Source organism: Microchirus variegatus (genome assembly GCF_963457635.1).
Source record: "Microchirus variegatus genome assembly, chromosome: 3".
Taxonomy (NCBI): domain Eukaryota; kingdom Metazoa; phylum Chordata; class Actinopteri; order Pleuronectiformes; family Soleidae; genus Microchirus; species Microchirus variegatus.
In genome coordinates this window covers 21635101-21659429 of record NC_139804.1, presented here as the reverse complement: position 1 = coordinate 21659429, position 24329 = coordinate 21635101, and the positions used below count along the sequence as shown (strand labels likewise).

The 24329-nt window shown below is 39.7% G+C and overlaps 1 protein-coding gene across 1 annotated transcript; it reads right to left on the bottom strand.

The window, feature by feature from the left end:
* Positions 1 to 6938: 6938 nt before the first annotated feature.
* On the bottom strand, positions 6939 to 20404 carry mpzl3 (myelin protein zero-like 3; the record flags this gene model as incomplete). Its single annotated transcript, XM_083886888.1, has 7 exons — positions 6939 to 7019; positions 7196 to 7265; positions 7944 to 8100; positions 9348 to 9561; positions 16511 to 16677; positions 19370 to 19512; positions 20352 to 20404. 7 exons carry the CDS (start codon positions 20402 to 20404, stop codon positions 6939 to 6941), a joined length of 885 nt encoding a protein of 294 aa, XP_083743014.1.
* Positions 20405 to 24329: the final 3925 nt, after the last annotated feature.

The following is a 24329-nucleotide window of genomic DNA, read 5'->3' as shown; positions in this document are numbered from 1 at the left end:
AGTTGTAGTTGTAGTATCCTCCCTTTTTTCTTCTCTGCCTCTTTCTTCCCTTTTTCTCCCTTTCACTTCTTCTCTCTCACCCTCTCTCTCTCTCTCTCTCTCTCTCTCTCTCTCTTGCTTTCGTGCTCACACACACACACACACTCTCTCTCTCTCTTTCTCTCTCACACCCTCTCTCTCTGGCTGTATCAACAGCTAAGCTGCTCGGCGCATTTACTCATCCCAGTTTGCACACACACGTTCTACACTTGGTCTGCTTGGACTCACCACTTTCTCTCTCTCTCTCTCTCTCTCTCTCTCGCTCTCTCTCTCCTACTGGCTGCCTGACAATGACTAAAAGCCCACCCTTTAAACCCCTCCCTAGCCCTCCCTCCCTCTCCTCCCATCTTCGCTTCACACTATTCCCCCCACCCTCCTCCAATTCTTACTCATAGTTATGAACCCCACCACCTCTTTTAGATCAGCACTCCTCTCTTCTACATCTTCTCACCCTCCTCCTCCTCCTCCTCTTTCAGCATGGCTTCATCAAAAGCTGCGGCCCCACCCTAAAAAGACTCTCCCTTAACAACTGACTATATAAGTCAAATATTTGGCCTTATAGATCTTTTTGAATTGTCCTGTTGTTCATCTCCACAGCACCAATGCTCTCTCTTCATATCCACCCCCCTTTCACATGCATGAGGTGGTGTCTTTCAAAGCTCAAGCTCTGTCTCAGACTGCATGTTTTTACTATGGATCAGACCAGTGTGTGGTGTGCGTCCGTACAGTTCTGTGCGTCTGCAAATTCGACATGGCGACGCCGAAAGCGTGTTTTCTGGCACAGCCAGGAGCAGCTCTTGCCAGGAAAGAGACGTGTGAAAGAGAGCAGTGATCAACGCCAGGCACATGCACACACGCACGCACGCACGCACACACACAATGTGCACTGAGGACACGTCACCCGCACCACCAGCTCGCCCACCCCCCCATACCAGCGCTCTCTGTTCTCATGGAAACACCAACAGATAGACAAGAAGAGCAGAGAGGGAGGATTGTGTGCATGTGTGTGTGTGTGTGTGTGTGTGTGTGTGTGTGTGTGTGTGTGTGTGTGTGTGTGTGTGTGTGTGTGTGTGTGTGTGTGTGTGTGTGTGTGTGTGTGTGTGTGTGTGTGTGTGTGTGTGTGTGTGTGTGTGTGTGTGTGTGTGTGTGTGTGTGTGTGTGTGTGTGTAAGAGAGAGAGGGAGAGGGGGATGAAGTTGGGAGGAGGAAGCAGGAGGACTGGGTGTGGCAGACAGGCAAGAGAGGGAAACTGCATCTATCTTTCTCTCTTCCTCCCCCCCACCCCCTTTTTTTTTTGACTCTGTGCCCACATTTCCGCACAGGTTTGGTTTAATGGGCAGGTACAACTCATGTATTATCCCCACAAGTGCATTTATAACCATTACTCTATAGTGAGACAGGCAGATGCACACTTATCCAAACACCCACACACTGTATTTGTCTTTCCTATCACAGACACACACACACACACACACACACACACACACAGTATGGTCGCACCCCCGCTCTGACACTGGTGAGCGCCTGCAGTTGCTACAGACAAAATGAGGTTGGAGAAAGGGATGGGTACCAGTATAGGAATGGAGGGTAGGTTGGATGGAGGGAAGATGAGTAAAAAAAGAAAAGAATCCTGGGGGGTTGTGATCTGCTATTCTTCCCTTTTACAGGATTATGCCACATCCAGTTCACTGAGGTGAAATCATTAACCTCCTGTGCTGAGCCACAGCTTTCCCGGTGGTCACAGCAACCACACAGGAAAATCTAGCACCATTACTTGGCTCTACTACATCATCACTATGTGTCATCTCGGTCTACGGCTCGCTGTATGACACAGTCTCTGTCATTATGTTCTGCTGAGTGCGCATGATCTTTCTCAGCACTCCCTCGCTTCAATTCTATACAGTTACGCACAATCATACTCATCAGATGCCAGTTTACTGCTCCCTGTGGGCCACTCTACTGGAATAACTAGCAGATAAGTACTATACTCAAGGGAAGTGACTTTTTTTCTGAACAGATTTCCACAAGTTGTCCGAGATCCCTCCTCCCGAACATCTGCGCAAAAAGAATGACAAGTGAATAAATGTGTGGAAAAGTTCAAACACTGAGTTTCATATCGCATGTGTCGCATGAAGACTAAATCATGAATCAATAAGCCAGTTAATCAGCGTTCATATCGGTGCAAGTGAAATATTTAATGGCTTAAGCTTCCTATACATGAATATTTAATCGTTTATGATCATCAGACACATTATTCCATCATATTATCAGGCACTTTAAGTATGTCATTTTGAAATCTGGAAAACTATGATGTCCACAAATCTCTACACCAATTATTAAAAACACCAAAGCCCCAAGTTGAGAATCTTAAGTTCATGAACCAATAATTTATCCAGAGAAAGCACTCAGGAGCCAAAAACAAAACCTCCCTGGTGAAGGTAATGAAACGCTCTTTTACATCCATCTTGGTAATCTATACTATTTACTTGTGTTTTTGATGCAAACTTAATCAGTCAGCAAATGTTATTTGCCACACATTGGTGAAAATGATTGACAGTGTCAATTAAAATTTGCACAATGCAATAAAGTATTCATGTGCCCTGATTTACGCACAAGGAGCAATGCATGGATTTAGCCATGCAGTGAATCAAAGACACTAAAGATACAGTTATACTGTGAATCAAAAGTTCCAAAAAAAAACGACTTGACCTGAGCTTCTGCAATTAGTGACTGAGATGCCGCTGTAAGGAAGACATACTCTCTGCTGCATCTCTTGGACACACACACACACAAAGAGACAGTCTATAAGGATTAAGTAAAAACTTCTCGTGGTTACTACTTTTAAGCCAAGGAGGCAGACAGTGACATCAGACTTGTCCTTTCAGAGTTTTCTGAAAACAAAAATCTTCTCTACGGAGAAACACAGAGATTGATGTGTGGAACTGATCAGCATTGTGTGAACTTGTTTGACAATTGTTTGAATGCAACGTATATCCATTTATATGTGTGTGCGCACTGTATTTATTACCTCTTTAGGACCTTTTCTGGCACAAACATTGATCCTGTACAAACCTTACCTCAACCTTATAGATAAGGTTAGGGATAATGCTTTGGTTAGGCTGTCCAAATAAATGGAAGTCTGTGATAGCAGCACGGACAAGTTAATGTGTGTGTGTGTGTGTGTTTGTGTGTTTGTGTGTATGTGTGTGTGGGCTGCTCTTTGAAAACAATACATCTGCAGTTGCAGCGGGTTGGCTGGCAATTGACTCACTGACCCAGCCTAAAGTCGCTGCCTCCCTTATCTCAATGTCTTAGTATGCTAATCCATGTCCAGTTATCTGATTCTCCTGTTAAGCAGCTGAATATGCTGCCGTACAGACCACAGGATCAATAATGTCACTCAGTTCTGCCAATATGGAGGAAAACAATCAAGGCACAGTACAGCATGTTCTGGCATCACTTCACTGTGGACTGCTACTACACTGGCTGTGATTAGAATGTGGTTTATTATTAAGATTCGAGTCGTAAAATTGGGACACCCGGTTCACAATGTGTCATCACTTTTCCATTTCATTGCTACCCACAACACTTGAAGCCACAGTGTCATTTAATGAGGGTATTTATTGGAGCACGGTCCCCCATGGAGCAGTGTTAGTTGTCCTATTTTTTATGAACTATTATTATTTCAGTAAAAAGTCTTCCATATGAAGAAATGTGTGCTGCAGAGTCAAACCATATCCATTTCTTTTATGCAGCTTCAACTTCTCTGCAGTGCTATTTTTACACGACAATCTTCACCTTTGAATATGAATTCATTGCAAGGTATTGGTTTGCTGCATTGTGCATCAACTATGCCGCCTGTGCTTTTAGACTGGTGGTGATGAAGCTCCTCATTTGCACAGTGAAAGGTCACTGTATCTGCCACAGACCGTATGAATCACATGCAATCCAGCTGCTATTTACATAGGAATATTAAGTCAAAAGCCAGTTCAACACATCAGCTGTAATGAATAAACTGGTCTATGTGTAGATTTGACGATAAATAAGAAACACAGGGCTTTGTGTATTATGATCATCATTGCAAATCCAACATAAAAGATGAGCACAACAATTGGAAGATTATCACTTACCATACATGGGCTTTGTTCACTCATAAATGCTACCTGTAGAGTAGTCTGCAACAACAATCCCTGTGGGGCAATTGAAAGAGGAAGCTGCAGAAAGTGGAAGCCAGTGATTCAGTGAGCAGCAGATTTTATTGAGCATTGCTGGAGAGAAAAAAAAACAGTTGATAATCAATGAGAACAATGTGATGAGAAAAAAATGAGAGGGAAGCATCGCAATAAAGCCACTACTAAATGCACTCTCTCACCGTCTAAATATCACAAGGAAATCTTTGCTAGTGGAGTGTAAAAGAAAATTCTTAAATAGCAAAAATCCATTCTTTGTACAAATAAACTCAAGCTACCTATAAGTGGCATAGAAAACGGTACATTGTAGACGCCCGTCTATCACCGTTTGTATTTCAATGTGAAGTTTTGTCATAGGAAAAAGATCATGTGGTTGATGGAGTAGCAACGTCAGCACCAAATGATGCCTTAAGCAGCGCCTCTGAGTTTTATGCTGAGGAAGCACACCAGCTACCTTCACTGAATTGCCATTCTTCATGGATCCAAGACAAAATATGATTGTGGTATAACGTCACTGTTAAGTTTTCCCTGCTTAACAGGAACCTGAAAACAGAGTGTTACGTTATCCTGAACTATACTGCATAAGTGGCCACATGGGGCAGCACAGAATCAGTTATTTGCAATGAAATGGGAGTTCAACATACAATTGCAGTTCACCGACACTGATGATAACATTATTTGTTATTTTCTGAGCTTTGCGGCTCCCACATATTCCCATGTTTGACTAAATAAAAAATAATAACCAGGCTGACCATCAGGCTGTGAATACATTTGTATTTCAATGTTTCAATGTCAGTGATCAATTATTTGTAATAACATTTTATGCAATCACCCTATGCCAATAAAAATCTGAATAATTCCACCCTAAAAGCATTGATTTAGAAAATCCATATTGGCTGAAAAAACTATATTTCTTCCGCCTGACATCAGTAGGTTGTTACCATGGTAGTTCAGATGAAGAGGGAATGATAATGTTTTCATCATAGCTGTGTGTGAATTATTAAAAGCTTTGAGAGTGTGAATGAGATGAATGAGAAACAGAAAAGAAATGAGACAGAATGAAGACCAATTGTTTTCTGTGTGTTTCAATAGAGGCTTTTGATTATCTTTCTTTTTATACATCTCTCAGGTCCCACAACTGCATAGGTGAGACAGATGCTGCCGCAATTTACGAATGGAACTTCCGACTCCAGCCTGAGCTTTTTTAAGGAATATTCAAGAACATTCATAAATAGTGGAAGACACCCATTCATAAATACTGCATCAGACTAAACAAAGAGACAGCAGAGGGAAAATGGTGGTGGTTTGCTATGAGCTTTAAAAAATGGTATCTCTTTCTAAACAATGATGCATCAAATTAACACATTCTTAATATTAACTCACTGGAAGCATCTTTCAAATCATGTTCTTTCTCTTAAAGCCACAATAATCTGCTTACTAATAACTATTTATTTGTACAAAAATGTTTCTAAAAAAAATGTATCAAAACAAACCACCTGTGTATCTAAAATACTCCATAATCAGACATCCACAAAGTTTACTGAGGAGCACACACACTACTACGGAAGTGGTATAGCAATATAAGAATAAACATATTTAAAGTATACCGTATGTACATTTATGTATAAATAGTATTACTTGATTAAAGCTAATGTTCCACATTAAACAATTTATTTTTTACTCCAAATATTTAGAATAGAGCAGAAACAATACACTGCAGCTCAACAAAGAGATTTCATACAGCCACACTTTTACACAGGCAATAAATTAGACTAAACAAATCCTATCTCCTTCACAACAAGAAAGTGAAACATTTTAAATCATCCAAGATATAAAAAAAATATACATAGTGCTTTTGTGCATGGCCCTGTTAAGGCCTGGGATTAACATCAGTGATCAAATCACGACCAGTGATGACCAACACGTGCGACAAACCAGGCATTAAATTGGGTCCTGGATGTGTCTCCCGTATTATTCAAATACACGCCAGCGTGAGGACTGTTTGCAAGACGAAAATTATGTTTTCAACAAGTCTGATTGTACAGACGACGTCTGCTGTCAGCACATTATTTTGTGTTTCTGTGCGTGACTGAGAGCGAGATGAGAGGAGCTTTAGTGAATCAAAGATCTCCTTGCACTAAAGAAATTGTAACTACTAGAAAAAAATGTGGTGTTCAGAGATAATATTGTTGTGGTGACTGCAAATAAATTAATGTCTGAGGGCTGATTAGAGTAAATAAAATAAAAAAAGTGACTGCTCCTGAGCTATCTCATTCAGGACCTGTACTTTGGCCATGATCAGATCCTTGAGGACAGATGTTAATACCAGGACTGGACGAGGTCTTTGTGTTTGCCTGTGGTGGCTCGGTTTCCACCAGTTATTCTGGACAGTCACAAAAAAACAAATAACATCAAATCAATCAAAACCAAAAGCTCTCAGACTGAGGAGTTGACACCTCTGCTGGTACTGAGGTATTAACTGGTATGAAAACTGCAAACTGGTGAATCGGAAGCCTTCAGAAATTTAGGAGCACGCAAAAAAAGGGTCAACAAAGTAAACTCCATCACCAACGTAACTGGGTGACTGTTTGACTGTGGCACAGAAGACATGAATCCAGCATTTGGATTTACATTCTTGACCTCACGTGTTTTGAAAAGCACAATGAGGTCCAAACGGGAGGCAGTTACATCTCCCAACTACCAGTGTTCTCTAGCACTGAGACTCGGCATAGCCTTCATCTATGGGAGGCTTCTTCTTTAGGTTGTAATACGCTTCTTCATCCTCCGAGTCCTGGACACACAAGGGTAAAAAAAGAGACAGTCAGGTTACAGACAGTCACACGAACACGGGTCCAGTTTCCAGACATAAAGGACATATAAAACATGTAAGAAGTATCTGGCAGACATGTCTCATTAAGTTATTTATGGGTTGTAAGACATGCTATTATGAAATGTTCCATAATGTACCATAAAATATAGGTCACAGCATGTGGGCTTCTTCGCTGTAGCCGCTGAGGGGTTGACAGCATACTCCTCTCTGATGAATTTAACAAAAAAAAAAGTTGGTCAGTAATGACAATAATGACATTCACACTCCACAGAATATAAATAACACAGACTAAAAGAGACAAAAATCTGCTGTGAAACATGTAAAAATGGAAACATGACACATTTTCACATTTCCTGCTGGAAGAAGACACTCGATCGTAATTTATGTGGTCTTAACACTGGGTAACATGACATTCTGTGTAAATAGTAAACAAAAGCAAATACAAGCAAAACAAATACTGCAGTTTTGAGAAAGTAGCTCCGATTATCAAAAAATGCTGCAGCTCAGTGTAACATAATGACTTCCCAAGAGAACCAGAGTTGCTTCTTATTACATTTATACTCATGTCCATATCAGTTATGCAACATAGTACTGGCCAGTTTTATTTTCATGTATTACACAAACCAAAAGAGCAAATACCAGCTCCTCTATGACTTCTCCAGTGTAATGTCTGCTCATAGAAGCTGTAGGTTTTAGACTTCTCTCTTTCACTTTCCTGAAGGACCAGCTCGTCCTGAAATGAACCCTTAACTCAACTTAAAACTCTTGTTTAATCTTTATCAAATTGGTGATTTAGACGCACATCCATAACCCATCACGACCTGCAGTGACCATCACTGCTCCCTGAAGACCAACAGTAGTGATTAGTTGAGTCAATCTACTCACCCCTCCGTGACCTCTATGGGTGATCTGTAGGCCTTTGATTGGCTGTGCTCTTTCTTGGGACAGATTATCCGTCCAATCAGAATGAGGGTGATGACAACAGAAGGCACAAGGATGAAAAAGAGGAGGACTGCAACATCGGAGAAGCGGACACCGACGGCTGTGGAAGAGAAGGTGGGATCTCGTTTATGACCGTGCACATATGTGACATCATAGGTATTTATGAACAAAACATATAGTGTACACAGGAGTTATGAGCGTGTCGTGATGCACTCAGGGTAAACGGTAACATACCAGTTTATTGCTTTTGAACAATAATAGACAATGACAAATTAATGTTGCTGTATGTTTTGGCTGCGAAGAGTGCCTTCTTAAGTTCTTGGCATACAAGAAATAAAATAAAAAGATCTAACCACGCTCACTTGAGAAGTGCTGGTGTGTGCTCCACTTACATATTTTTGAGTCCTATTTATCTTGTCCCTGCACAAATTAATGAATTTATTCAAACATAAGAAAATAAAAAATGTAGGCAGTGAAAGGTAATAAAAATTGAAACGACAGCAACATCAAAATAATAATCCAATGTTTAAAATGGTGTAGGATGAAAATACAGTGAAATTAAAGCCACTGACAAAAAAAAAAAAAAAAAAATCAAATACTCTTAAATCCCAAAATATGAAAATGTTTAAAAGAACCTTCTTGCTTTGCAGTAGTTCAATATTTTTAATTATCACAACTACTGCATATGTGTATCAACACATTACCCCCTGAATTTAACCATCAACAGTCTGCTGACAGCACTGACAGGCAAACACGAATGAGGAAACCGAGCTAACATCATGACAAGCGTGTACAAACACACAGGAGATGTTTGGATTAGACTGCTGTGGTTGAAATTGCTTCCTCTCAGCTCCAACTCTGCATGTAGTAAACAGCACACAATTAACTGTGGGACAAACAAAATCCAAACACCTCAGGGGGAAGTCAGGACAAGCACAGAGGAGAAACAACAACACAAGAGTCTGGATTTGACAACTGACGTTACACACATTCGAGTGCTTACAGTGTTGAAGACGCTACAGGAATTAAAATGATCAAATGAATATTAGATTTATATTCAGATATTTTTCTCCCCCCATACGAACCCTAACCCACACGCACACATGTACACACGCACGTGACAACAGATGTTTGTGTGTGATCTGCCAACTCCTTTAGCTACTAGCTCCACTGGAGCAAACCGCTGTGTCATTAGCCATCTATGGTGTAGAATTCACACCGCAAAAAAACCATGGTATCGCTGTTTCTGTCTTCTGATGAGTAAAAAGTGTATGGATTCAGGCCAGCCAGAACTCACTGTGCCAGATAAAAAGGGACAGCACTAGCATAACACAAGTGCTTTCCTACCTTTTGGTGTGACAGTCAGCACAGTGTGTGAAGTCGGGGACCCATGGACATCGGGAGGGTTTCTGACTGAGCACGTAAAGGTCCCATTATCGTTTAGTGTGGCATTGACCAGAGAAATGGAGGCTTCGCCACGCGCAGGGCTTCCTTGCCATTGAATACGACCAGCAAACTGACCATCAGGTGGGAGGAACGCCCGTGAAGAGAAGTGGAAAAACTGGAAGAGAAAAACTGAATTTGTTAAAAAAAATCAGGAACTGTGCCATCCATCTTAACCAGTATCTATGCCTTCTGTTTGTTTATTTGTACCTCAACAAATTCAATTTAGTTGATTTAATTCTATAAAAATACACCTACTATTGCGGATTGCTTAATACCACTGTTTGTGTCCAATATAGGGCTTGCTTTTTTAACTCGAAATTGAAATGACCAAAAACCTAATGCTACAGCTGCATGACACCCATGCTGAGTATCATATTGGCATATCCTTGTTTATTATGACGTGTTTCCACAGGCGCTACTTGACTTGCTTCGGCACGGCATTGTTATTTTGGTTTTCCATTAGCGATAGTACCTGGTATCTGGTACTTTTTTTAGTACCTGCTCAGGCAAGGTTCCAAGCGAGCTGAGCAGATACTATGCATGTCCTCATCAGACTGCCATGCACTGATTGTTCAGAGTGCCGTTACAGAAATGGGCACAATAATCAAACCGAACAATGCCGAACTGTAGATCAGTTAAAAAGACTTAACAATCCTGAAAACGTGGGTTAATCTCCAACATTTAGCATGGAAGTGTGTACAATTTCATCGGAGTCTGCTCCGGTTATAGAGGAAGTACTGAACAAATCTTTCAAACTGATTCTAATGATTCAGTTCATTGAAAACAACTGCTTTATAAGTCACTAGTTTGTGTGTGTCATGTATAAAACTAAGTCACGGCAGTTTCATGCAGCTGTGCTGTGATTACTCCGCCCATGTTGAGGAGGTACTATTGTAATGGAGCCGAGGTAAGGCGATACTGTACAGTGTAAAAACGCCTTTACACACAGTGAAAAAACTTGATAAGGATTAAGGACCACATAGTGAGCATATGGTATCCCCTATCTCAGACATGTAATCTACCACTTTGATAGTTATACTTTATTTTAGGAAAAGGTAAGAATAATTACTCAGAAACATTTTTCTGTCAAAGCAAAATAGTGTCAAAAGCAACTGGTGGTGGCACATATGGTGGTGGGACATTTTCTTTCTGTTATGTTTTAATAGAGTGAAGAGGGCTCTGCATAGGAAATAATAATAAACATATATGAAGACTAACTTCAACATTTCAGTTTATAATATCAGTCTGATTCTCTTCATTACTCCCACGTTAAGCTGACCCAGCTTCACCAAAAAAGACACTAGTGTGCTGGGAGTGTAGGTGGAGAAGAGGAAACTGTGTACTTTCTTCAGGATGCTTTTCCTCAGAGTAAACAAGGAAGTTTGTGTCTTAACAAGTATGTGATTATTCATCAGTAACCAAGATGTTTAAAGAAACAAGTGAAAACATAACAATTTTTAAGCAGTGTAAATTACAAAGTTGTTCTGTACACATTGTGTGCAGAAATCATTGGTAACTATTAGCCCTGTCAAACCCATTATTCATTGTGATTTATTTAAAATATTTAAAGCTTCATAAAAAATATACATAATTAATGCAGCTGCATTGATTTTAAATGACCATTGACAAAAAACTGCCTCCCATACCTGTTCTAGCTGAAGATGGATGCAAACAAAGAAGAGTTTGAGGAGTAAACTTTTCAGTTCAAAAAGCTGTCTTGAGTCTGACGGATCAAAGGTTAAAACTAAATATGCACAGCTTGCAAAGCTGAATTAATTATACTGCAGTTCACTCACTTATCGTCTACCACTTTATCCTCCAACATGTAAGAGAGAAGCTAACAATATTTTACTGGACTTCAAAGTGGAAACTGTGGCCAAACGCGCTTTGTAGAGAAGGATGGACAGAGAAATCGTTCAAATAACACCAGGAGGCACATTTTATACTACTGACAGGAACTGTTGTCACAAATACACACATTATAGAGCTCTAGTAGCTGACGCCACACAACCAAGGTAACAAACTCTGGCAGGAAACAATGCTGCTTACCTCTATAGATAGACTAGACAACACAACACAAAAATCAGACAAATATGTCAAACAACTTGTCTCTTTGATGGCTGTTTGCATCATAAAAGTGAAGATGGTGGAGGTAGAGGTAAATCACTGCTATGACACATGCTCAGAGCGAGCAGCACAAGAAATAGCAATGGGAACCCACAAACTTTCACTTTCACCTCTTCTCTCAAAGCAGAGCAGATCAGATCAGATTTTTTCTTCAAAAATTATGTTTTTGCATCCTTTCAAGATCAGACCAAAAGCTGGGCCCACACTGGATGTGTGTGAAATGTGTGGTAGCTGCATGCTGACATGGCTCCAGACTAACTTCTTGCAATGGTTGCACAAAATTACACATTTTTCAACACACCGCCTCCAGTGCCACAACTTTACAGGCTTCCTTTTTGTCATTTCCCATATACATTCAGGCTTATGTAAGTGATGGTAAACAAGAAAACGGTGCAAGTAAATGTTATACTTCATTAGAAGCACAAATATAGTTTTTTTATTTTGCCAATGTTTAAATCAAACTATATCCAACACTGTACAGCAAAACAATATTTCCAGTATGGTAATAGTCATAGATATCCTGACCTAGTCAGTCTTTTCCATTACTCATAAAATTTGAGATTCTTTTTCAATTTAAAAAGTGCAAATGTGGCACCTTTAACTTTAAATTTCTCTCAAACTGTACAGTTAAATGTCTAATTTCCAGTCTGCTAGCAGTCATAGATGTCCTAAGCACAACCTAGTCAGGCTTGTTCAGAACATATGGAATTTTGTTTTACTGTTTCTAATGTTTTTTTTGTATTTCATTGCAATTTTTTTGTTAGATTTAAAAACTGTGAATTGGGGACATTTAGCTTGTAATGTATATACAGTTGTCTCTGTCTCTTACAGCTGTAAGGATTTTCATTATTTTTTCCAATTCAAATAATATGTGCTTTCAAACAGGCACTCGGATACAGTTACTTTTATATTTGCTCTCTGTGTTTTATTTTGAAAATGTCAATATCCTTACAAATCAGTGTGATTCATTGGTTCACAGGATTTTACCCTTAAAGATTTTGTAAGGAGGGCATTAAAATTCAGCGTCAGATAGTTTGACAACAGAGAACAAGTGTCAGACACAATAGCTTGACCACAGTTACTTACAGTACAATCCAAGTTTTCTATATTGTTCACAGAGGGTGTGTGATTCTGCTTCGGAAAAAATCATATAACATATGTTTTTGTTATTCCTTTGTGCTAAATACGATGATTGTTCAGAGTGAAACTAAACATCCATCATAATAAAGTTTTGTAGGAGAAAAAGGAATAGAATCAGGGAAATGCAATGCTAGAGGGCATTTACTTTGAAACAGAAACACAACCTTTTGTGTTTGTAACATGCACAACAGGTATAGATGCTTGAACTTAAAAAGATGAATTTCACTGTCTATTATGCTGTGAAACACGTGCAGCTCATGTGAAAAATAAGTGAGGTCGAATATGCAAAAAAGAGCCAAGCAGTAGTGATGCGCAGGTCAACCCTCAAACCACTGACCCTAAAGCAGGTTTGGGTGGGTCAGTCATGAAATGTATAGTTTCAGGATAACAAAAGTCACAGAAAGAAGCCTAGACCAAGATCAGAGATTGGTCTAGGCTGCTATGACTTTGTCAAAAATAACAACTGTGGCCTCCCAATAAAACTAAGGCAAAAGAAATCTATCCCCAAACAATGGAATCACCTGAACAATACTTCACAAATAGTGATAAGGTTTTATATCTTTACAGCTGTGTGCCTATCTTCTGCATTTTGACTGACTAAAAGCCTAGCAAAGATAAAAACAGGCATATCTCCCTGCAATGTTATTCATCCTCGGCTGATCCTTTGAGGACTTGGCAGTGCTCAGCTCACATGAGAGCAGCTTGAAGTTAGTGACTACACAAGAGTCTGAAAGTCTTGAAACAAACATGACAACGAAAGATTGTTTTATACTGGGGTCACCTACACTGCACATCTGAAACATTTGAAACTAAAACATTCACTGACTTCTCTACATAACTTAGGTTTGAGGTCTTCATAATGGATCTTTTTAGTCTTATTCAGCAGAATTCAATTTCAAGTCATTTCCAAAATCCAATAATTATTATCAGCTCCCACTGATATTTGATTGAACATTCAGCTTCTCTTCACCAATTTACAAAATGAATTCTCATCAGGACTGAAGTAATTATACAAGTCAGTGAAGCACTGCAGCACTTCAGATTGACACTAAAGCTTTGGCAGCAAAATTATATTTTCTGATGGAGCATTGCACATGCTTATTCATGGTCTCTTTTCCAGTGTGATATACAGCCAGGCACACACAGGCCAATAAACAGACCAAATGGCTAATGGAATTGGATGGAAAGTAAATGAAGGCTTGTAAATTAGAAATTAGAAACTTCCAAACTTGGTTCCATCCAGGAATCTGGCAACCTTTTATTTATTTGATAAAGAGAAAAAAATAGCTTGGATTGTTAGTCCACAGATATACAGGCAATGTTGTGGCATTCCGCCATTGACACACCTTTCTATGGCAGCTTTATGAAGTAATACCATCTATGTGCTGACTCACGCACACGTGAGCATATACACAAACTCACATGGAGAGCGTTTTCTTCTCCTCCCCATACATGCTCTGACACAAGACAACATCTTAATGACTAAACCAACAGCACTCCATATCAGCACAGCCACAAAACATTAGCCTCCACTTAAGTCTAAGTGCTCCTATAGGAGATGATGGCATATGGAGTTGCAGCTACCACACTATGGATTTCCATGCTCCAAATGCAATTTCACAGAACCACACTTGATGGTTATCCTCAAGTCCAAATGGAACAGCTTAAATTATGTGGTGAATCTTTAGTGTATTGGTCACTGGGATTGAACCCAGAGTATGTGGGGTTAGATGACTGAGTGCAGCTTTGAGTTGGGATGGATACATTTGGAAGTATTTCCAGACCATGATACCACCACAGAGGAAGTGGTATATTAAGGCAGCTGACCAGCAGGGTTTTTCTGGAGAACCTTCTGTGAAGGTTGGAATTTGCCTTCCAACCTTCAGGCTGGAAGGCAAATTGTTAAAAACGGAAGATTAGTACTCGAGCAAAGCTGATTTTAAAAAAAATTGTCAGGACACACAGTATCTAGATTTTAACTAAGGCTAATCTTTGTTTGTTTCAGGGGATATTTCTTGTAACAGATATATGAGTCCAGAGAAATCAACAGAGGCTTGGTCAATAGTGTAAACAAACCAAATATCCAATCAAGTCATATTTGTACAGAATACAAAAAGTTACATCTGCACATTGAGATGAAACAGAAAGCTTAATATAAAACTGCCACAACCAACTCAGCTCAAAACAATCATTACCATATATCTTTTAGTATTTTTGGTACTTCTTCACAACAATGGGTCAGAAGCATATTTCTGTTTCCTTCTGGAAAAAAACACCAATGCCATCTTATGGCCATTGACTAAAATGACTATCAAACTCACTATTTATCGAAAATAACTTTTGAATAACAGAGATTTTGAATAGAAAGAGGATTTATGGATTCCCTTGAAAAAAAAATCCTTGGAGGCTTCGGAGAGGCGGGACATAAGATTTATTTAACTTAATTATTTAAAGCAAACTTTAGAAAAAAGCTCAACATATCATTCCCTCTACCTCAGAGTACAAGGAAATGTATTCAAATGAGTTGTAACCAGAAAATCTAAATTATAAATATTCAGCTGACTGAATTAGTCCTGGCAGCTGTGCCAGCAGCATGTGAATGGGGATTATAATATGCCTGACAGAAGAAAAAATGGCTGGCATATACTGTGCAATGTGTAATGATTGAATGAATGAATGAAATGCTTTGACCAGCCATCAAGACTAGAAAAGTGCTACATAAATGCAGACGATTTACTGGCAGGTTAAGAAAGTAAGGAGTGACTTTGGGGCATTTTTTGTGACTTTATAAGAAATATTTTAAAGCGGAACTTGACCGGAAGTTCCTATTGACGCTGTTTTTTTGGTGTGTATCTGCGTCATTACCTTGTTTAAGAAGCCCTGAAGTTTTGAGTTACGTAAACACAGTTCTCCTGAACAGCAGATCGTCCTGCTCCGGGCACTCGTCCGGGCACATCCGGTTGCGTACATTGAACCGCAGAAGAAGAATAACGTCCGTTGTGGAGGTGTTTCACAAGCAACAGTGTCTTCTGACTCTGGGTCTGACTCCGGGTCAAAGTCATAAAAGGGACTGCGGTGGGGAGTCATGACGAAGCTATATTTAAACACTGTTAAAACAATGTTTTGATAATGAGGAGCAGTGCATCCACCGTTCCAGGGGGGGGAGCTGTGCTTCTGAGAGCAGGTGTGCTGAATAGTACTGGCCAATCACAAGCCTCTGTCTTCTGGGGGTGAAAGTTCACTCTGAAATATCGCGACTAATGAAGAGCGTCAGAAAAGAGGATTTCAATCGGCTCGTTTACAGCAACCAGGAGGTTTTTGACCATAAAAACAAGTTAATATATGTAAGTAGACCTCCATAACTAACATTTATGTGCAACAGGACCACTCTATGTGACCTTTAAGAACTTGTGGCCATTTCAAGCTGTAATTGGCAACACACATTTAACATACAAAACAGTTTTAGCTAGATGGGTAACATCACATATATGTGCACGGCCCCGAGTAGATCTTGCACGGCGAGCACATCTGTGCATCATTGCTTTCAACAAACGCCGGGAGGAAAATAAATACATTCATGCATACTTTTTGCAGTTGAACTGCATGGACACCCTGGAATGAACTTTTGTCACTTTCAAATGTATCATTTGATTTAAAAAAAACAACAACAAAAAAAAACCATGCATGATTGCTACCAAATGGTAACTTGCAAACTATCTACATTCAGTCAATTAATTACATTTCAAATGGACAAGAGACTTCAAAAAAATTATAATACAGCCTTGATTTGTACTTACTGTCTGTGGTGGCCCTCCGCTCTGGGGCCTATAGGACCAGTCGACTGTCATCTTACTGGTTGGCCTACTGGTGGAAGTGAAAGTGCAGGACAATTCGACAGTGTCCCCTTCAGATGCATGCAGTTCTGCTGGTGAACTCACTGTGATGGAGGAGACCAGGCAAGGCACTGGAAGAGAGAATGTGAGAGATGATATGGGGATATGTGCAGATTTGGATGTAGGTGAAGGGAAGGGAAGGGAAGACAAATTCATGTGGGTGACAGTGTCCTCACCTGCTGTAAGCAAACCCGATACAATCTATGTGCAAACAGTGTTACAGTGGAAACATAAAAAGTGACACCACAGCAAATTCCTCCTAAAAGAACTGAACTGTTCTCCCCAGCCTCTCTGTTGTGTTTGACAGAATCATCTGTCTGTCCACGACCTAGAACTACAGATAAAGCTACACATTTTGCTTCTGTGTTTGTTGCTGGGTGTTTTTTCATTGATATCTATTTCTTCAGAATACTAAGGACCTGAGAAGTCTACAATGATAAATGATGCTTAAGAGCTTGCTAGACTACATCCACAAACCACAAATGCACCCTGGTGGCTCAGGATGAATAATGTTATCCGCACGAAATAGGTATCTGCTGAAATTGGCTTTAATTAGGGCTTTAATCATTAGGGCTGCAACTAACGATTATTCTCATAATCAATTAATCTGTTGATTATTTCCTTGATTAATCCAGTACTTGTTTGGTCCTTAAATGACAGACAATTTTGAAAAATGTTGATTGGTGTTTACCAAACCTGGAAATTATGATGTTTTTGAATGTCATGCTTTGTCCACAAACAAAATGGAGCAAAGAAAACAGAACATATTCACATTTATGACCTGAAAAAACAGTCAATCCGACAATTTTTGAGATTGTTGACGATTAATTTAGTAATTAATTACTAATCGCTTAATCATTGCAACCCTAATTATCATATAACAGCAAACACAACAATATGGCTAATATGTAAGTCATATTAGTCATTTCCCCTAGTCGAGTCCCCTGAATATGAGTATTAAAACCCCATCACTGACTCTTAAACACTGCTTTTTCTGGGCCAAAATTAAAACATCTTTTGACATTTCAAAATTACACCAAACCAACCCTTCACCCCCAACCACATTTTCACCAAGTGGGAGCAAAATAAGTGTGGCAATCAGCAGATATCTAATCTTAGACACTGATTCCATCAAAGACCCCAACAGTGAGGACAAAGTTTATCTAGCATAAAACACACACAGTCTCAGGTGATCACACTGAACCATCTTCAAGACCCCCTTAGATGAGTCATCAGCACAAACAAGACTATCACATCATACAAGCGAAAGTCAAGCAAAGGAGCTGTTGAAAGCTTTCAAGTAAATAACGAGAAGGATGCTGAACATCTAGAAATTAGTGGTGGGACTGGGAAGTTGGCAGCATGTTGACACCTGCTCTCTCAAATAACAAGATGTCTGGATATTTTGTTTAATTAATAAAACAAACTGAGACAACACTAACTTGTGCTGCCCTGCTATCACTGTGGCCAAACAATTGGATGCATTTCAATATACAAATATGCAGAAATGGCTCAACAATATTGTAAAACATTTATCATATTCAGACACACAAATGATACTCATCCTCCCACACAAATGTTGCTTAACTGTGTCCCAACTCAGTCAGTGTTTATTTTACATGGGGTGTAGTAATAGCAAGATTATTTGGTTGGGCGCTGCTCCACCATACCTATATAGTACATATACCCAGCACTGGTAGCCATTATTGTATTTATTTTTTAATTCCATAATTGGTCAAATGCTTTCAAGGGAAGGTAAACAAATGAAGAATGTTATGGTTTTAATGCCTGACAAAAGTCCATTAGTTTTAATATTTCGTCTATGCTGACCACAGTAACTGATGGTGCTCTATTAGAAATATTTATACTCATCATTCCCAGGCAGAGAGGATGCAGGAGCTTTTTTTTTTTTTTTAAATAAATAAATAAAACATACATAAACATATTGGAAACAACTGCTTTATTAATTCAAAATATTAGATGTTCCACAGATGACAGCATACATCATCAGAAACCTTAAATTATACCCAAATGTGTTCTTGTCACGACCTTCGCAATAGTGGAACACTGGCTTAAAGTCCTGTACCCAGTGACCTGTGAGCTATTTTGACTTATTCCTACAAAATTCAATAATTAATTCAAAAATATGACTTGCAATACTTGTGTTGTTGTAGACCATGGCAAATTCATAATGTTTACAATATATTTCGTTCACAGTATGTAATTTTTGCTTCACCAGTTAATCTAAAACACGCCACATTGAAAGGCTAACTATGTTTTTATTATTACACGGTTACGTTAACGTAAACAGGGGCCGTCTTAAAATGGCGTTAGATGTAGCACTTGCGGACCCGCAGACGTATTTCACGACACACCTGTCGTTAATTTGCATTTAAGTTAAATTAAAACTTAGCATACATGCAATGGCGTGCGAAGGGTTGGGTTAGAGAAGTTTAAAACGCCGAGCACCTGAATGAAATGTACGACTGAGTGAGTGCCAGTATACTGAAACTAACAAGAAGTTGGCCGTGAACTAACTCCACACAGTTTGTTGAAACTTGTATTGTCAGCGACATGGACGCCGAGCCTCGGCCTGGATACTCACCCAAACACCCGAGCAGACAGAATAGCAGCAGCGGCGACGACGACGCCGCCACACCGTCCACAGCAACAATCCTTCCACATAATCGACGCATTTTAATGTGGGGAAAAACACTCACTCGCGTGACGATAGAAAACAAAAAAAAGTCAGAACGTGGGTACGGCTGAGTCCATAGTCAGTCCTGACATGACTCAGACTCGCTGCTGCTCCTTCTGACTGGAGGTTGACTCCTACCTGACAAACAGGTGTATCAGGATTCAGGAAGTGGGCACGGGCGGTGAGAGCCGGAGCTGCGGCCGGAGCACTGGGAGAAAAATAAAAAAATAACACACATACCAAACGACTGATAGTGACCCAGTAGTGTAGAACGGTAGTGTCAATAATTAAACCAAAATGATCTGCCACGTTGTAATATTCTGTCCAGCACGAATCTGTTTTAATGTTGTTGTACATTAACAACTTTTTTTTTACCAATTCAAGTACAACATGTAATGTAAAATGTATATTCTTAATTTCTTTTTTTTAAATGTATTTTTCTTATTATATAGTAGTAGTAGTATAGGCTGTGAACTCAATGGGAGCAGCCACTTACTTCACTTATGACGCCTTGGGCTGGCTCTTCCTCTGCCTCTGACCACGAATGTCATGTTAAAGGTCCAGTGTGTAAGAAATAGTGACATCTAATGGTGAGACTGCAGAATGCAGACTGTAAAATAGGGAGGAGTCCCAATCCCTCCCTCCTTCCCTGTCCCAAGTCTGTCAGAGACAGTGGCCTCCACATACTTGTTCTACTGCTGTAGGGACATGACAGCACAAGACAGTAACCTCCACGAAACACTGCCTAGCTACCCAATGATTAACTAATCAATAACACAGTAGATAATCACTAATGACATTATAAAAGTTAAGTTTAATCATTTTAAATGATACGTTAATCGTAACTAAGGATTATTTAACATTCTTAATTCTTCTTCTTATTATTATTATTATATTGTGTTTATTTTGCCAGGTTAACTTCAACTTAAATTTCAGGATGTTGATAATAAGCATGAACGCAAAAGCATGAGGCATGGGCTCGTTCAAAATAGAACCACATTAATATATAATACATTCTCTCATATCTGTCCCCTCATATGAACTCACTGTGTGGAGGCCTGAGGCCCAGTTTTTCTGTTCTCTCCGTGGTACAAAATCATGGATGGTGTAACGGGTCTCCCCTGCTATTTCTAGACATATTACTCTGCAATCCCTGTCCCCGATCTCTTGTCATTACAGTTGTAATTATCCCTAATGGGAGACGATATTTGTTTTTCTAGCCGTCACTGGTTCAGTTTCACTCGCCTGTGTTTATACGAAGCCCTTTTGAAGTTTATTTACATCTTCATTTGCTCTGGATCGTCAGTTACATCCTCACATCCATCTGGTCTGCCAGGAGCGTTTCCTCAACCCTGATAGTAGAGATGTTTAATCGTGCTACATGACCTCATTTCATTTCATGACACATCAGAGGATATTGAACGGGAGCAGCAAGCCCTATTTCTCTGGGCCCAGCTCTTTGTAATATAGTGTACTTATCAGCTGTGTGCTATAATCTGATTCAATTGACAGAAATACAGTCTACTGTGCATAGCCAGATATTTTATGAAGTGCTAAATACATGCCACTGTGGCATCATTAGAAGAACCACAATATTGAAATCATTTCCCAAAAAAAGATGATTGTTTTGTGCGAAATCATTTGGAGTCTGATAATAATTTATGAGTTCATTAAAGTAAAAAGCCATTGAGTCTTAATAATGAGGAAATGTGAAATGCAATAACAACAATAAAGTTTAGTCTATGTGAGTTACTGTATAACTGGGTTCTGATCGACGAAAGACCATGTGGAAATAATTTTTGTGTGTGTTTGTTGCACAAGATGCCATGGTAAGGAGATTTGATTTGAGGATGCTAATTATGTCTCCTTTTTATTACTTTTTTAATTACCTTTCAAGAAAGATCCAGCTTCACAGGTGTGATAACATTCTCATTAGATTTAGCACTTATCTGCTCCTTGTTTGTGCTTGCGGTCCATGCAAAACGTATTAATAAGATAAAGATGAGAGGCATAGGTGTCCTCCTCCCTGCCTCCATTCATAGGTACAGTGTTTACATTGTGTCTGTTCACAATATTATGTAACAGTTCCCACAATGAGGCAGAGGTATCGCTTCCTTTTTGTTTGAATAGAGCCTGAGTTACAGGACTTGCCTTACTTGGGAGCGTTCACAATTTCTGTGCTCCACAGGGCTACATTGTGCCAACCATTTTACATGATCTGCTTGCCATGCATCTTCTGGTAGAAGATAAGGTCTTACCTGGAAACCTGAACACACAGTTCTGCATTGTGTTATGTATTGCGAGGGTGAAGAGTGGGGTCTCCTGTGTGGTTACAGAAGCAGTGGTATCACTTTCAGCTGAAATGGTCTCGACAACAATGAACGCTCTCCCCAATAACTGGCTTTCTGGCGACTCTGGCCAACAAGAGACCCCTTCTTCTGTTGTCAACACTGAAAGAGTCTAATAAAGGCGATTTAAAGTCTGCAACCAGACGGTGTCACTATTATCTTTTTCTCAAAAAAGACGCAAGTGTCTTTTTGACTTTTCATCAGCTCATGAACCTTTTATGTGCTAAAAAGCTGATGAAATGCTGTATCTCACTGTATGTTTGTTTTCACGTACAGAGAAACTTTTCTTCAAGGTTATATTACTCAATACCCTCATGGGCTCTGCTCTGTACAATTCACTCAGGACCTCCTGCCTTTGCAGTGAATGGATTCGAACATTTGCTCATACCGATAAATGCCAGTCAGGAGTTTTGTTTTCTCTCTCTGCAACCTGTTGTGCCAAGCCCATGTTTTTGTGTGTTTGTGCACATACACACACACACACGCACGCACGCACACGCGCATGTGAAGGAATGTAGTGCTTTTCCACAACACTGTGCCAGGTACAACCCATTCTTAGGTGTGGAATGCAGAATGGGGTGAGAAAGAGAGAGAGATGAAGCAAGTCAGACAAAAAAAGTAGTAGAGTGAGCAGGGAGGATAAGAACATAGTTTCCATTTCTTCTTTTACAAAACAAATCCCACAATAATCTATTCTTTTGACATAGTTTTACATTGAGTTGAACATATTGTAGTGTACAATGACGTATTGACTGAGTCACGGACAAGGAATGGTTAAGAATACCTCTCTTGGGAACATGCTTTTAAATTGCCTCATGAGAAATTACTGTGAAACTGTTCAATCTGGACTGTTTATAATTCATAGTTCCTTTTTTGTTTTTGCTGACATAACTGATTCTTCCCACATCTGTGGGATGTGCAACTTAATAGTTCAGTAGGTTTTCATTTACTTCTCCTCTTCCCCCCAAATTCCTACAAGGCCTTGAGGCAACCACCAGAGAACAGGTGAGCAAAATACCACCATTCTTGGCAACCGCTCTGTAGTTTTGAAATTCATCCATTCACTTTCACATGAAACAGTACATCTAGTACTTTTGACATCCTTTAGCCACCCGGAGCACGTACTGTAACCTGGAGCAGCCGAGGATCGCATCCACCACCTGTAACGCTGTAATGTGTAACTTTCAAATGAACAAACGTCTGTTAGATTCAAGCCCTTGTCAAATGAGTTCACACAGTGTTGATCAGCCCCGCACAACTCTCTCTTTTTTTCTCAGAATGGTGGTGTTTATATCTTGTGTTGCTTCGCAATACTCCCATGCTGCACACAGGAAGTGAATCATATTACGTAAAGACAAAAACTCGGTCATTTAGCTGTTTGACAGGATGGACGTGTCTTATCCCCACCCGTCTGTGCACTACTGGTGTATGCACGCAAACGCTCTCTCAGTCAGATCTGATAGTATTGCTTGACAGAGACTGTTTTCAGATGGACAACATACACATATACTTCACAGAGGCAGAATAATAACACAACAAAAATCCCCACAGGTTACACACTGCAGCATTACGATGACTCTCTTCTGAACTGTAGCTGCCCTATTTGCGTGAGGAGGGGAGGACATCATAGCAGTGATGATGATATATAACATAGATTTTTGCTCAGACTGCAAAGTCTTCTGTGTGTTTCATTTCTTTCATTACATGTCACTTTACAGAGCTCTCACGAGATAACACTGTATGTGTTTTTGTCTCTTATGGAAAGCCTCTTTCCTCTGATGCATTGATGCCAAACGTAACATTCAGAGGATTTAGATAGCTGGTCTTCATTCACTAAGCCAGGCCATGTTTAAAAAACATGACTGCCAAAGTGTTTCTTATCATGATTAAGTGCCGTCATTTCTTACGAAAAGCCCTGAATATCTAAACATGTTCATTTCCACATTCAAATTGTTTTATTGATGGGGGGAAATTATTTGAAGGCCAGTGTTTAAACTCTGCAAGGCTAATTAATAGAAGCTCCGTGATGACACAAGTGAGATTATCTAGAGACAACAGTGTTGTATCACTAGTTCAACGACAATGCATATGTAATTATTTAGCTTTGGATAAACAAGGTCTCTCGACAGTCCCTTTTTTTTGTTAGTCATCCTTGGCTCTGACCCAGTGTGCACACACGGACACACACACACACACAGAACAGCACAGCTATCCTTTTATGGATTCTTGTTTTCTTCCACTCAGTTGACTCAGTCTAAGTTTAACCATAATACAAATTATGAATAACTGCCTCATTAGGACTAGGTTTTTGTCTCTATGAGGGCTACTGGTCCTGAGAAGGTAACAAATACTGGAACACACACACAAAATGTCTGTCAGTCAGTAACTAAAGCTGCACCTTAGGGAGAGACTTTGGTCAATGTACACACACACACACACACACACGCATGCAAGCACACACGCACACGCACACACGCACACACACACACTCATACACACACAGTAACATATTCATGCTCATGAACATCTAACAAGCAATACCAGACTTCAGTCACAAAGGCAGAGCATGGCTAATGTAATACATATTGAGCCTGGAACAAATTAAACAACAAATCCCTGCAGTAATATTAACAGTAATGCAATGAAATGTAAACAGGTAAACAAGGAAAAGTACTCT